Here is a 12,881-nt window from a genome sequence, read left to right on the forward strand (position 1 = left end):
ATGCACCATAGTAAAGGAGAACGCCATTAAGGTCTGTTTCAGGTGGCACCTACCTCCAAATAGGCTTCACACAATGACATCAGAACATCCAGACACATGTTGGCATGGCTGTGGGAAGCGGGGGGAATCTAGCTCACACGTGGTGGCATTGTTCAGTTATCCAAACATTTTGGCTGGAGGTGAGGTCTCAAATTAAAGAAATCACGGGCTCTCTACTCCCCATGGACCCAAGAGTGTTGGTACTAGGGGATGCACCAGAGGATGGGTCTTTTCCAATCACGGGACACAGGGCTGCTTTGATTTCACAATTACTTATTGCTGCCCGAATTACAAGAGCCTGATTTTGGAAAACTGTGGAAGGACCACAAATAGCATACTGGTGGATAAAGGTGTGGGTATTGTTGGGCTTGGAGAAACTTACAGCATACTTGAAGGGAAAATCCCGAAATGTATAAGAACCTGGAGCCTATTCTTAGACTATGTTTCAGACCGAGAAGGAACAAGTTACTTACCTGTAACTGTTGTTCTCCAGCATGGGTCTGGCATGGATTCACATGCTCATGAATATTCCCCGTCGTCAGGCTGGGAATCCTCGGTAAAGAAAAAACCAGTATCAGTTTCGTTTCTGATCTGTCTTTCGTAGTAATAACCAATCACTGGTCTCTGCGTCATACTGACCACAGCCAATGACTGCCCTCTACCTAAGCACCGCCTCCGGCAGCCATCTTCAGATTTGGAAGCACGTGAAGTGGCAGTATGACCAAGTGAAGAGCCGCAGAGGGGTAGGCGGGAGGGTTCGCATGTGAATCCATGCCAGACCCATGCTGGAGAACAACAGTTACAGGTAAGTAACTTGTTCCTTCTCCAGCATGGGGTCTGGTATGGATTCACATGCTCATGAATAAAGAATCCATAGCAGTACACACATGCACAACCACGGGAGGTGGCAAAGGCTCACATTAAGCATTACATCAAACTCAACATTAAGCATCTTACCTCCTCACCAGGCTCACCTCAGGCGAACAGGTTGCGCAGCACTGCTTGGCCGACCCTGGACTCCTCCCTGGACTCCCGATCGACGCAGTAGAATTTCGTGAAGGTGTGCGTCGACCTCCACGTAGCAGCCCTGCATATGTTTAGCAAGGGCACACCAGAAAGGAACGCCGTGGTGGCTGCGATCGCTCTGGTGGAATGGGCTCTCGGACGGCCAGGCAGCGGTCGGTTTGCCAACCGATGACAGTACATGATACAGCCGGAGAGCCATCTGGAAATGGAAGCCTTCGAGAGAGCCTTCCCCTGATTGACAGGTCCAAAATTCACAAAGAGTTGTGACGTCTTCCGAAAACACTTCGTGCGGTCCACGTAGAACTTCAGCGCTCTAGCCACATCCAGCGAGTGCAAAGTCCTCTCAGCCGGCGACGAAGGCGACGGGAAGAACACAGGCAACACCAAGGGTTCGTTGAGATGGAAGTCCGACGGTACCTTGGGCATGAAGGAGGGGTGCGTCCTGAGCACTACCCTCGTGTCGTGAAAAGTCAAGTACGGGGCCTTGCAGGAAAGGGCCTGGATCTCTCCCACCCGTCGTGCGGAGGTGATGGCCACAAGAAACGCTGTTTTCCACGACAGAAACTTCAACGGGGCCGAGTGCAGAGGCTCGAACGGAGGTCCCATGAGCTTGGTCAGCACCACGTTGAGCTCCCACGCCGGGGCCGGAGCCTTCACCGGCGGGAACGATCTGAACAGTCCCTTCATGAACTCTTTCACCAGACGATGAGACCACAAGGACGTCCGGCCCGTGGTCCTGGTGTATCGGGAGATCGCAGCAAGATGAATCTTGATGGACGCGTGTGCCAGTCCAGCTTTGGCTAGCGTCAGCAGGTACGGCAGTACCTGGGGAGCCGTAATCCGTAGAGGGTTAATCTTCTGTGCGTGGCACCAGACAGAGAACCTCTTCCATTTGTGTCCGTAGCATTTAAGAGTCGAGGACGCCCTGGCCTTTGCAAGAACCTCTCTGCAGTCGGCCGGTATGTCGTATCCTCCAAACTCTAGCGCTGCAGGAGCCAGGCCTGCAAGTTCAGCGATTTCGGGTCGTGGTGGAGGATGGCGCCTCCTTCCCTGGAGAGTAGATCCGCGTCCACCGGCAGCCTGATTGGCAGGGACGCTGACAAGTCCAGAAGGTCCGGGAACCATATCTGCCTCGGCCACGCAGGTGCGACGAGGATCATCCTGCACCGTGACCTCTTGAGCTGGTTGACGAGCCGGATTAGCAGTGGCAAAGGAGGGAACGCGTAGAGGAACAGGCCCTCCCAGGGGAATGAGAAAGCATCGCCCATGCTCCTCGCCTGGGGAAACCTGCTGGCGAACCTCCGGCACTTGGAGTTCGTCGCTGTCGCGAACAGGTCGATCTGGGGTGTGCCCCACCGTCGGAAGAGGCGATCCACTAGATCCTGCCGTAGTTCCCACTCGTGGCACGAGCGCAGCTCCCTGCTGAGTGAGTCGGCGACGGTGTTTTTTATCCCTGCCAGATGAAACGGCACCAGAAACATCCTTTGGGCGACGGCCCAATGCCACAGGTCCTGCGCCTCCTTGGACAGTGCTGGGGACCTGGTTCCGCCCCGTTTCCTGATGTAAAACATGGTGGTGGTGTTGTCGGTGAAGATCCTCACCACCTTGCCCTTGAGGGACGGAAGGAAGGACCTGAGGGCCCAGAATACTGCACGGAGCTCCAGGACGTTGATATGGAGGGACTTCTCCGTCGGGAGCCACAGGCCTATCGCGTGCAGATTTCCGGTGTGCGCTCCCCACCCTTCCAGGGAGGCATCCGTGGTCACTGTCTCCTGGTGGTCTGGGGTCTGGAAGTCCATGCCCGCCGTCAGATGCGCGCGGGTGCCCCACCACCGGACCGCTCGGCGGAAACTCTCGTCGAGTGTGATCCTCTCCTCGAAGCCGCCCGTCGTTTGGATCCAGCTCGCGTCCAGGAACTCCTGCAACGGGCGCATCCGGAGCCTGCACATGGGAATGAGGTAGATGCAAGAAGACATCATTCCGAGGAGGGACTTGATGGACCTCACCTTGGCCGCGTCGGAAACCAACATCCGCTGTATCTTGCCCAGGATGGACCTGGTCCTTTCCTCCGACGGGGAGGCCAGAAGGGACACTGTGTCGAGCTTCGCTCCCAGAAACAGTGTGTTTTGCGCGGGTACCAGGTGGGACTTGGCGTAGTTCACGGAGAATCCCAGGTCCGTGAGAAGTTGGACGGTCCTTGCCGTGTGCTCCACGGCGAGCTCCCTCGTCTTGGCTCGGATGAGCCAGTCGTCCAGGTAGGGGTAGACGTGGATCCCCTCGCGGCGCAGCTGCGCCGCCACCGGTGCAAGGCTCTTGGTAAATACCCTGGGTGCCGACCGTAGTCCGAAGGGGAGGGCTTTGAACTGGTAGTGACGCCCTTGGACCACAAACCTGAGGAATTTTCGGTGCCCCTTTAGGATGGGAATATGGAAGTAGGCATCCTCCAAATCCAACGATGACAGGAAGTCTCCTTCCTCCAGCTGACCCAGGACGTGCTGGAGGGTGAACATCCGGAACTTCTGCGCCTTGATGAACTTGTTCAGACGTCGCAGGTCTAGGATGGGGCGCCATCCTCCCGTCTTCTTCTTCACGAGGAAGTATCTCGAGTAAACTCCGGAGCCCCGAAGCCTCTTTGGGACGAGTTCGATGGCGCCCTTCCTGAGCAACGCCTTTACCTCCAGGAGAAGCTGAGGGACGTGAGGATCTTTCCTGGCCACGGGGGGGACGCGCGGGCACCTTCTTTGAAACTCGAGCGTGTGGCCCCGGGCTAAGGCGTCCAGCACCCAACGGTCGGTGGAGATGGACTCCCACACGCTGACGAAGCTCGCCAGCCGGCCTCCCACCGGGGTGCTTCGGTGGGGGCCCGACCCCACGGCCGGTTCAATCCTGTTTCGACGAGGCTTTGCCGCCTTGACCTCCTTGGCGACGACGGCGGGGTCCGCCAGACTTGCCTCGTCCTCTGTAGGCCTCCTGAGACGACGAGCGGGCCGCTTGACGGTAGGTAGAGAAACCGCCGCCGGAACCTTTGGAGGCGCCCTTGCCTCCGCTGCTCCGAAAGGGCGTCCGTCGTTGCTGTAGAACCCCAAGGGCCCGGGCCGTCTCAGTGTCCGCTTTAATGGCCTGAAGGGAATCGTCCACAGTTTTCCCAAACAGGTTGTTCCCATCGAACGGCATGTCCAGGACTAGGGTCTGTACGTCTTGACGGAAGTCCGTAGCCTTGAGCCATCCACGCCGCCTAAGGCACACGCCGTTGCCCAACTGGCGAAACCCAGTGTCAGCGATGTCCGTAGCAATAGTGATGGCGTGGTCCGACGCCACCTCACCTTCCTGTAGGATCTCCAGGGCATCCGCCCTCTTGTCGTCCGGTAGGAAGTCCAGCAGGGGAGCCAGTTTGTACCATAGCTCCCTGTCGTAGCGGGCCACGATAGCCAAGGCGTTGGCCGCTTTAATCGTCGTCGCTGCAGACGAGATGACCCTGCGTCCCATAGCGTCCAATTTCTTTCCCTCGCCGTCCGGTGGGGAAGTCGATGTGGAGGCCGCACCCCCCCCCCGCTTTCTTCCTGGCCGCCGCGGAGACGACGGAGTCCGGGGTAGGCTGCGCCCGGAGGCACAGGGGGGCCGCGTCCGGGACCCGGTACTTCTTCTCGTACCGGTCTCTTCTAGCTGGCGTCGTGGAAGGGTTCTTGAGGAGGGCGAGGCCCTCATCCCAAATGTCGTCCAGTAGAGGCACCGCGAGGACCGTCTTCCTCTTGGCCTCGCGCCGTTGATAAAGGAATCCTTCCTTTTTCTTCTCCTCAGGGCAGAGTTGGAAAAGCTCGGATGCCCTGGCGATCATGGAGTGGAACGATCCAATCTCGTCGGGCGGAGAAGCCCTGGTGGGAGGTGACGACGGGAAATCCTCGTCGTATACCTCGTCGTCCGTACCCGTCGCTGCCGTGTCAGTCCCCGTATCATCCCCTCGGGTGGACGGGGAGGAGGGCTGGACGGGTCGCAACGGCTGAAAAGGAGGTGGAGGATGAATCCTTCTTTTCTTGGGTGGGGGAACACCAGAAGGTCCCGGTTCAGGATCCCCCGACGGGAGAGGTTCCTCCGTCGGCAACGGTAGTCTCGTCCTTATCTCTGAGCATAAGGACTGTATAGCCAACAAAATGGCCGCCGAGTTGTCTTGCGGCGCTGGCAGAGGGGAATCCGACGGGCGATCAGGGGCCCCGTCGGCACCCTCAACGCTGTCGTCGTCACCTGCGTCGGGATCTATCCCGACGGGCCGGTCTTCATCCACGCCAAGGCCGTGGCTTGAGACCTCGATCAGCTCTTCCTCTGAAGCCGAATCTACGACGACGCCCTGCCCCCCCCTTTTTCTTCCCCGCCGGGGATTTCACGGGGGTCCTATCGATGGGCACGAAAGAGGACTCCCTCCGAGGTGGCAGGGAGACTCTGAGCCCCGAGGTCGCCACCACTGGTGTAGCCTCCACAGGCTGAGCCAGGGCCGCCGCGACAGTATCGATAGAGGGCTTGGCCGGATGGATTAAGGCCTTCACCACCTTAGGTGCGCTCACCGCCTTATCCTTGAGGGGGGGGGGGACACTGCCTCGCTCCCCCTCCGATCGGGCCTTCGAGCTCGACCGGGGCCTCTCCAGGAGCTTCGCCGGGTGCTCGCCCTTCCTCTTACCCGACCCAGAGCGTTGGCTCGTGGCTGAAGGTGCCGGGGAGGGTGCGCCCTGCCTGGCGCCCGTAGAGCCCGACCGTTCGGCGCTCCCGGTGCCAGCGGACTTGCGGTGCTTGGCCTTGTGTTGGACCCCCGTCGCCGGGGCGTCCTCAAAGGTCTTAGAAGACCGCTCGGATTTCTTCCTCTTCTTCTCGCCTGACGGGCTCTTCCCTTCCAGCCAGTTGGCGAGACGTTGATGGCGGTCCTTCCTGGTCCGCTCCGACATATTACCGCAAAACGCACAGTCCTTATCCACGTGCGTCTTGTCCTCATGTAAGCAGTAGAGACAAAAGGAGTGTTCGTCCTCCTTAAAGACGTTCTGCAGCTGGCATCCAGGGCAGACCCTGAACAGCTTTCCGGGCGTCGAGCTTCCCTTCTCCTGGGCCATGTCCGGGCCTGAGAAGCTTCTGGAGTCCTCCAAAGCGTAGCTCGACGAAATCTTCACCCTTGAGGGGCGCAGACGAATCCGACACGGGTCCCCGTTGATCGGATGGAGAGTCGGTGGAGCTTGAGGCTCTTTTGACCGAAAAAAACGAAGTTTTTGAGCAAAAAACGTGAAAAATAGCACTAAAGCTCGAGAACAATAGCACGAGGAACCCAACACATGAACGTGCGGTAAAAATCTGAAGATGGCTGCCGGAGGCGGTGCTTAGGTAGAGGGCAGTCATTGGCTGTGGTCAGTATGACGCAGAGACCAGTGATTGGTTATTACTACGAAAGACAGATCAGAAACGAAACTGATACTGGTTTTTTCTTTACCGAGGATTCCCAGCCTGACGACGGGGAATATTCATGAGCATGTGAATCCATGCCAGACCCCATGCTGGAGAACATATGTATTTTCAACCTCAACTTTATGAATCCTTGATACAGACTATGAATTGATGGCTTACTGACCTGTATCTTTTTTTTTCTCCCTCTTTCCCTTGTGCTATGTTTGCCCCTCTTTCTCCTAGTTACACCTCCCCCTCCTCGACATTTCTGCATGTGAATTAATCTTCCCTCTGTCAATTATCGTTGAATAATGAGTTTTAGGAATATTTGATCAATTTATGAATTTGGAAAAGTTCATGTGAAATAGACAGGGAATGAATTATGAAGGGGAATGAATTAGGAAGGAGAATTAATTGTTATGTATGGTTATATGTTACGCATTTGTATGTTAAAAAAACTATAAAGATAATTTTGGGGAGACAAAAAAACCTATACCATTTTTAAGAGCACAAAGGAGGCAGCCCATAGGACAGCCTTGAAGACCCTGGGTTGCCTCATGTTGCCAATGTTAATCGAAAAAGGATATCAAGTGATCAGCTTGTGCATCACACTAGAGGAGGGAGGGGGGGGATTCACAACAAATGTTTCATTAAGACTCCTTGCTTGGTTCATCCAAAATCTGAAGCACATCATAACCCAATGATAAAAAGGATTCGAATTCTGATAGAACTAAGGCTCTAATCATTCTAGAATGAAAATACAGTTTGGCCAAATCTAATCTACCTTTTACAACAAACTTTAACAACGCTATATCACTTGATGACCACTAACGTAAGTTGGGGATTTCTGAAAACAGAGCCATAATATGGCTCCGATTTAGAGGTAAAGAAACCGCATTAAAAAAAAACCTGTTTGATTAACGTGTGCCCCTTTGAAAAATCTCTATATTCTCCAGATTCTTTATTTGTTTTTTGGGCACCATCTTGTGATCTAAATATAAATCTTGTCTCCTAGTGCTTGCCGATTTGTTCGAATTTAGGCTCCGATGTAAAATGTTAGGAACTTCCACCACTTTGCATGGAGCTCTAGGAGGGCGATTTAGAGTAGTAGGCCTCTATCTATCAAGAAGGGACGCAAGGTCATAGATGAACTGGCTGATAATTCCTCAGGCACAGATGAAGCTTTAGCTATATCTGCCAAACTCAACCTTTTTTATTGAAGAATGAGGAGGGCTGTATCCACCATGGCCTGATGGTACATAGTCTGAAGCACCAACTTCCAAGAACGCCCCCCCCCCCCCCAGCCCAGCCACAGAGCAGTCTGTTATCTCATTGCTGACAGAATGCTGCTGCAGACCATGAAGGTTGTCGTCCGGCCCATTTCTTGGCTCTAGAGGCAATTTTATAGTAGCTGTGTTCTTTTGGTTTGAAAGGCCATTGCTACAGGGAAGAAAAAGAGGCGGCAGAGGTAATACTTTTGAAGATTGACCCGGTTTGGCCCCAAAAGTTGTCTTTGAGACAGATCATTTTTCTGGCGATTCATTCAACACATTCGAACATGAATTCCTCAAAAAACTGCGAGAACCTTTAGGTCGTTGCTTAGAGGAATTGGTCTTTTTACACTTTCTCTATGAAATATAGAGTGGCAGCTGTATTAGTTGCAACATCATTCATCTTAACATTCACTGGACCAGGGTCTTATTTTTCTTTTAAGACAGTAGGTCGAAAGCCCTCTGGAGGCTCAGATGTGGTAAATAAAGTCTGAGAAATCCCAGGTACACCCTCACTTTTCTCTTGAGAAAGATCGCCAATACACTCTTTCCCATAAATATAGCCCTCCAAAAATGCCATTTTTGAGGACATTGTGTTAAGTAATAAGCGTTGCTCATGAAATTCTTCCGCAATTGTTTCATAAGTGTTCACCAAGTGAGAAAGTCACTTTCAGATTGTGGAGAGATGACCCCGGGGTATTAGGGATCTCATGTAAACAAGTGTGTAACAGCGGGGATCCTGCCATTTCATGCAATGAGGCCCGCAGAGAGAGTCCTAATGGTGAATCCAAATGTGCATATGCTGGAGAATCCGCTGTAAAAAGAGAAGGCGATTGTGACAAGTATGTGTCCGTAATTGCTATTTTTTTTATTAAAAAAGCACCCAAAGGCAAAAGGTTTTGACAAGAATAATACAAGTTATCCTTTAAAATAAGGCACAAAGGGGACCAATAAAATAAGGGGACAAACCCAGAGAAGGAAGCATGGAGTAACAGCAAGCCTACTACTAAGTGGCAATACATCAACTGGAGGTTGGGTCGATGTGGCCTATCAAATAAGGGAGCGTGGTACCACAAAAGCCTGTGATCGTGGATTGGAATTCCAGGGATTCAGATCTCTTTAGTTGCGTTTAGTAGCAACCTTGGAGCAGCTTTCTGGCGATACTGCTGCAGGACGTAGCTTCCCAGCAGGTTGAGAACGAAAGCAAGCAATAAGGTCACAAAAGTACGTAAACTGCAGCATTTTTCTGGTTCCATATAAAGTGTAACACAGTATGCAATTCTAAATGCTACAGAATGATTAGCATCATTCTATACTAGTACTGGACGGTCAGTTTGGTACTACTTAAGCAATATGCCCCGAGCGGCGGGGGCATTACGGCTCAGGTAATGCCCAGGTGCCCATAGTTATAGTGTTGGGAGGGCAGGAAAAAAAGAAAATAAGCCCTACCCGAGTCTCCGGCGGGGAGCGAAAGCAGCCTCGCAGCCGTGGGGAGGCTCGGAGCAGGGATGGCCCCACTTCGAGCCTCCTCATTGGCTGAGGGGATGCCACGCCCTCCCCCCAAACCCCCGCGGGCAACAATGGCAGTGGAATACCGACCGAGGGATTCCCGCCCAGGTAATGCCTCGGCGAAGGCCAATCAGAATGGTACTTTCATTCTGATTGCACCCTCGCCTCTTACTAATATTCAATTTTTCTGCTGCACCAATGTTATTTTGATGGAGAAAACTGAAACTTGGAAAGACCTAGAGACTCCGCGTTGCATTAACTATGTAAAAGCACATGGGGAAACACTTTGCAGATAGAGATGTTGGTACAATGGATGGACGACAGACAATAGCAGGGAACACGTGAACAGAGAAAGCAGGCTTTAAAAAACGCCAATGTACTGACCTTTGTGTGGTTCATAACCGAGAGGCTTTGCCAGACTTGCTTTGATGTCAAAATTGGATTTCTTATTCGTGCCTGGGGTCTCCGGTTTATCACCCATGAACTTAAATGGTGTGAAGTCTAAAGAGGAAAAAAAACACACAAACATTAAATAATGCAGAACTAAATGTACACACCTAAGTCGGATATCGAAGGCACCCGTACAAAATATCGGACGGCAACATGCCTGCTCATACTGTGTTCTTACCCCTGAAAACTCACAATGGTTTGCTCACATGGTGGAGTTAAACTAACATGCCATCAGGCAATGGAGAAAGCATCAAAATAAACCTACAAATGTTGTTCCAATCAGTGCTGGTTTCCTATACTTTGAGACATTCCACAGACTTGATACAGCAGCAGACAGTTTATCCCAGGTTACATATCTTCTTAGACTAGAAACCAGCCTGGACTGCTAGTATAGGTAGAGTGCACTAAAATCTCTTACTCATTAGATTTCAGTACATTAGATCATTTTATAATCAAACGATAAAAACAATCTCACCCTTCGGTTTGACATGAAGGTATAGTACATATAAACAGGCCAACATTAAATACATCAATCCATTTAAAACACATAATAAAAACCAATATAAAGTGCAATTGTGCTAAAGTGTCACTGTTGAGTCTTTGGACTACTATTCACAAACGCTACCTCATGTGCAAAACTTACAATTGTTCTCTAGATACTTTTAGAGATCCATACAATCGTCATGTGCCCAACATGTTTTGTTCTTTTATCATTAAAATCAATCTATAGAACGTGTTGAGGGGCTAGTACCCCTTCTCAAACCTATTGTACAATTTGCTGTACTCGGGTGATGTGTGCCTTACTTCTCTATGCTGCAAAGAGCCGTACAACCTTAATACTCCACCTTCCACGGAGGCTAAAGGTTGTGCAACTTTTATACCTATACTTGCTAGCGGTCCTTTTTTAAATCTTCATATTTTTTCCTCATTACAAATCAGCCTTCTGTTATTAATTATCAGCGTTTGAATTTGATGGCCTTAACTAGAAGCCCTGCAATTTAGCTTGGCGCCCAGTTTTTCGCTTGATGTCGTCTGTGACTACCTGTGGATAAATCATATTGCAAATGGATGAGGAGCCACTCTTTATCTAGTATTGGAGCTTGCGAAAGACGACGCCTGAATCTACTTACATAAGTGCCATTCACTGTGGTTGTTCTTGAGAACGAAGTGTCAAATGTCCACCTTCACCTATAAACAAAAGTAATCACAGCCTTAGCACAAGAGTACTCTGATACTCCGACTGATTACTTTGGATAGTTTATGGAGAACATCAACTCCGTCAGCAGGTATCTTTGATGTGTGTTCGCCTGCCAGAGCATAAGAGCGGTAACGCACCAGCCAGTCCTCCAGGTAGGGGTATACATGGATGCCTTGTAGAGAAAGATGTGCTGCCACCGGGGCCAGGCACTTCCTAAAAACCCTGGTGCCGATTTCAGGCCGAAAGGCAGAGCCTTGAACTGGTAATGTTGACCTTGAACTACGAATCGTAGGAACTTGCAGTGTTTCTTGCTGATGGGGATGTGAAAGTAGGTGTCCTCCAGATCCAAGCGACATTAGCAAATCTCTCTGCTCCAGCTGGCCAAGCACGTGCTGCAACACAACCATCCAGAACTTTTGGAACTTCAAGTACTTGAGGTTCCAAAAGTTCTGGGCCGTTTCCTCTAACAGGGGGCTGTAAGCCGATCCAACGAAGATCGGATTGGCCTACAGCCCCCCATTTTCTTTCGAACCAGAAAGTATCTGGCGTATACTCAGGAGTCCCAGAGTCTGTTTCTATTGCTCCCTTATGCATCATTACCCGCAACTCCTGCAGAAGCTGTGGACCATGTTGTTCCTTGTTGCAGAATCAAAGGACACCTGCGTTCGAACTCCAAGGTGCCCCTGTCCGAGAGCGTCCAGCACCCATCTGTCTGTAGTTGTCGGTACAGTGTACTATAACACTTGGAGGATCTACTTTGTTTTCCGCTGGAAGAGCGAAAGGACGACGGTCACTCCTGCAAAGTTTCCAGGGAGAGTACTGCCTCTGTGTCAGTCTTTATTGCTCACAAAGACTCGTCAACTGACTTTTCTGAAGAGGTTCTCCCAGTCGACCAGCATATCCAGCATCTTCGTCTGAACGTCTGGTCGGAAGTTTGTTGCCTTCAACCAACCTTGAAGACTCGGATACTCCGTTCCCCATCTGGCGGAAACCTGTGTATGCAATGTCCACATCCACTGATGGCGTGATCCGAGGCCACGTCCCCTTCCTGAAAGAGTTCTAGTGCCTCAACCTTCATATCTTCAGGCAGGAAGTCCAGAATAGAACCCAAAATGAACCATAGTTCCTGGTCATATCAGGGCAAAATGGCTAGATGGTAGACGCTGCTGTATAAATTATCCTCTTGCCCATTTCATCCAGCTTCTTCCCTTCCTGCTTAGGAGGTACCATGTCTGCCGATGACTGGTTCACTGAGCGCTTCCTGGCTGTAGCCGAGACCACTGAATCAGACCAGGGTCAAGACCTTAAGCACCTGGGGGCTGAATCTGGAACCCTGTATTTCTTTTCCCAACTGTCCAACTTGGTCGGGGCTGTACTCCGATTTCTCATTAGAGCCAGGCCTTCCTCCAAGAGGTCGTCCAGGAAGGGAACCAACATGGTCATTCCTCTCGACTCGCGCCGTTGGTACCGGAAGCCTTCTTTCTTGGTCTGCTCTGGGACTAACTGAAACAGTTCAGAGGCCCTTGATATGACAGAATGAAAGGATTCCACTTTGTCGGGTGGGGAATCCCTATGGGGCTCGCCCGCGTGCAGCGTTTCCCCAGACGGCCACAATGAAGTTGTTTTTGTTGGTGCCTGTAGCCATGTCCGTGTGTGGGACTGGGGCTCCGGGTGGGGTGTTTTTGCAACCAAGTGGTGGAGGAGTTGGATGATGGGGAGGACCAGCGCCCCCTTTGGCTTTTCTCTTTCGAGAGGGTGAGCTCAGCCTCGGATGGTCTTGCGTGTCCTATGAAGTCGTAGTGCTGGTGGCATCCTCTGTTGGATTTCATGGACCAGTGTGTGCAGGGTCATTAGAATGTCCAGCAACACATCCCGAGGTCTAGGGGTGCACTGAGCCAGCAGGGAAGGGTCTGGGCTGACACGCCTCCTCTTGCGAGCAGGGGACCCTTCATGATCTGTACTGTCATCGT

General features: G+C 51.7%; 1 protein-coding gene across 2 annotated transcripts in view; it reads right to left on the minus strand.

Moving 5' to 3' along the window:
• Positions 1-12,881, minus strand: part of NUSAP1 (nucleolar and spindle associated protein 1) — a 449,447-nt gene that overhangs the window by 90,415 nt on the left and 346,151 nt on the right. For both annotated transcript variants that reach the window (XM_069638852.1, XM_069638853.1), the window contains one exon: positions 9,648-9,764. In XM_069638852.1, coding sequence (XP_069494953.1) covers positions 9,648-9,764 — 117 coding nt within the window. The remainder of the gene's footprint in view (positions 1-9,647; positions 9,765-12,881) is intronic.

This window comes from Ambystoma mexicanum, chromosome 14 (assembly GCF_040938575.1).
Source record: "Ambystoma mexicanum isolate Mex_15411 chromosome 14, UKY_AmexF1_1, whole genome shotgun sequence".
NCBI lineage: Eukaryota > Metazoa > Chordata > Amphibia > Caudata > Ambystomatidae > Ambystoma > Ambystoma mexicanum.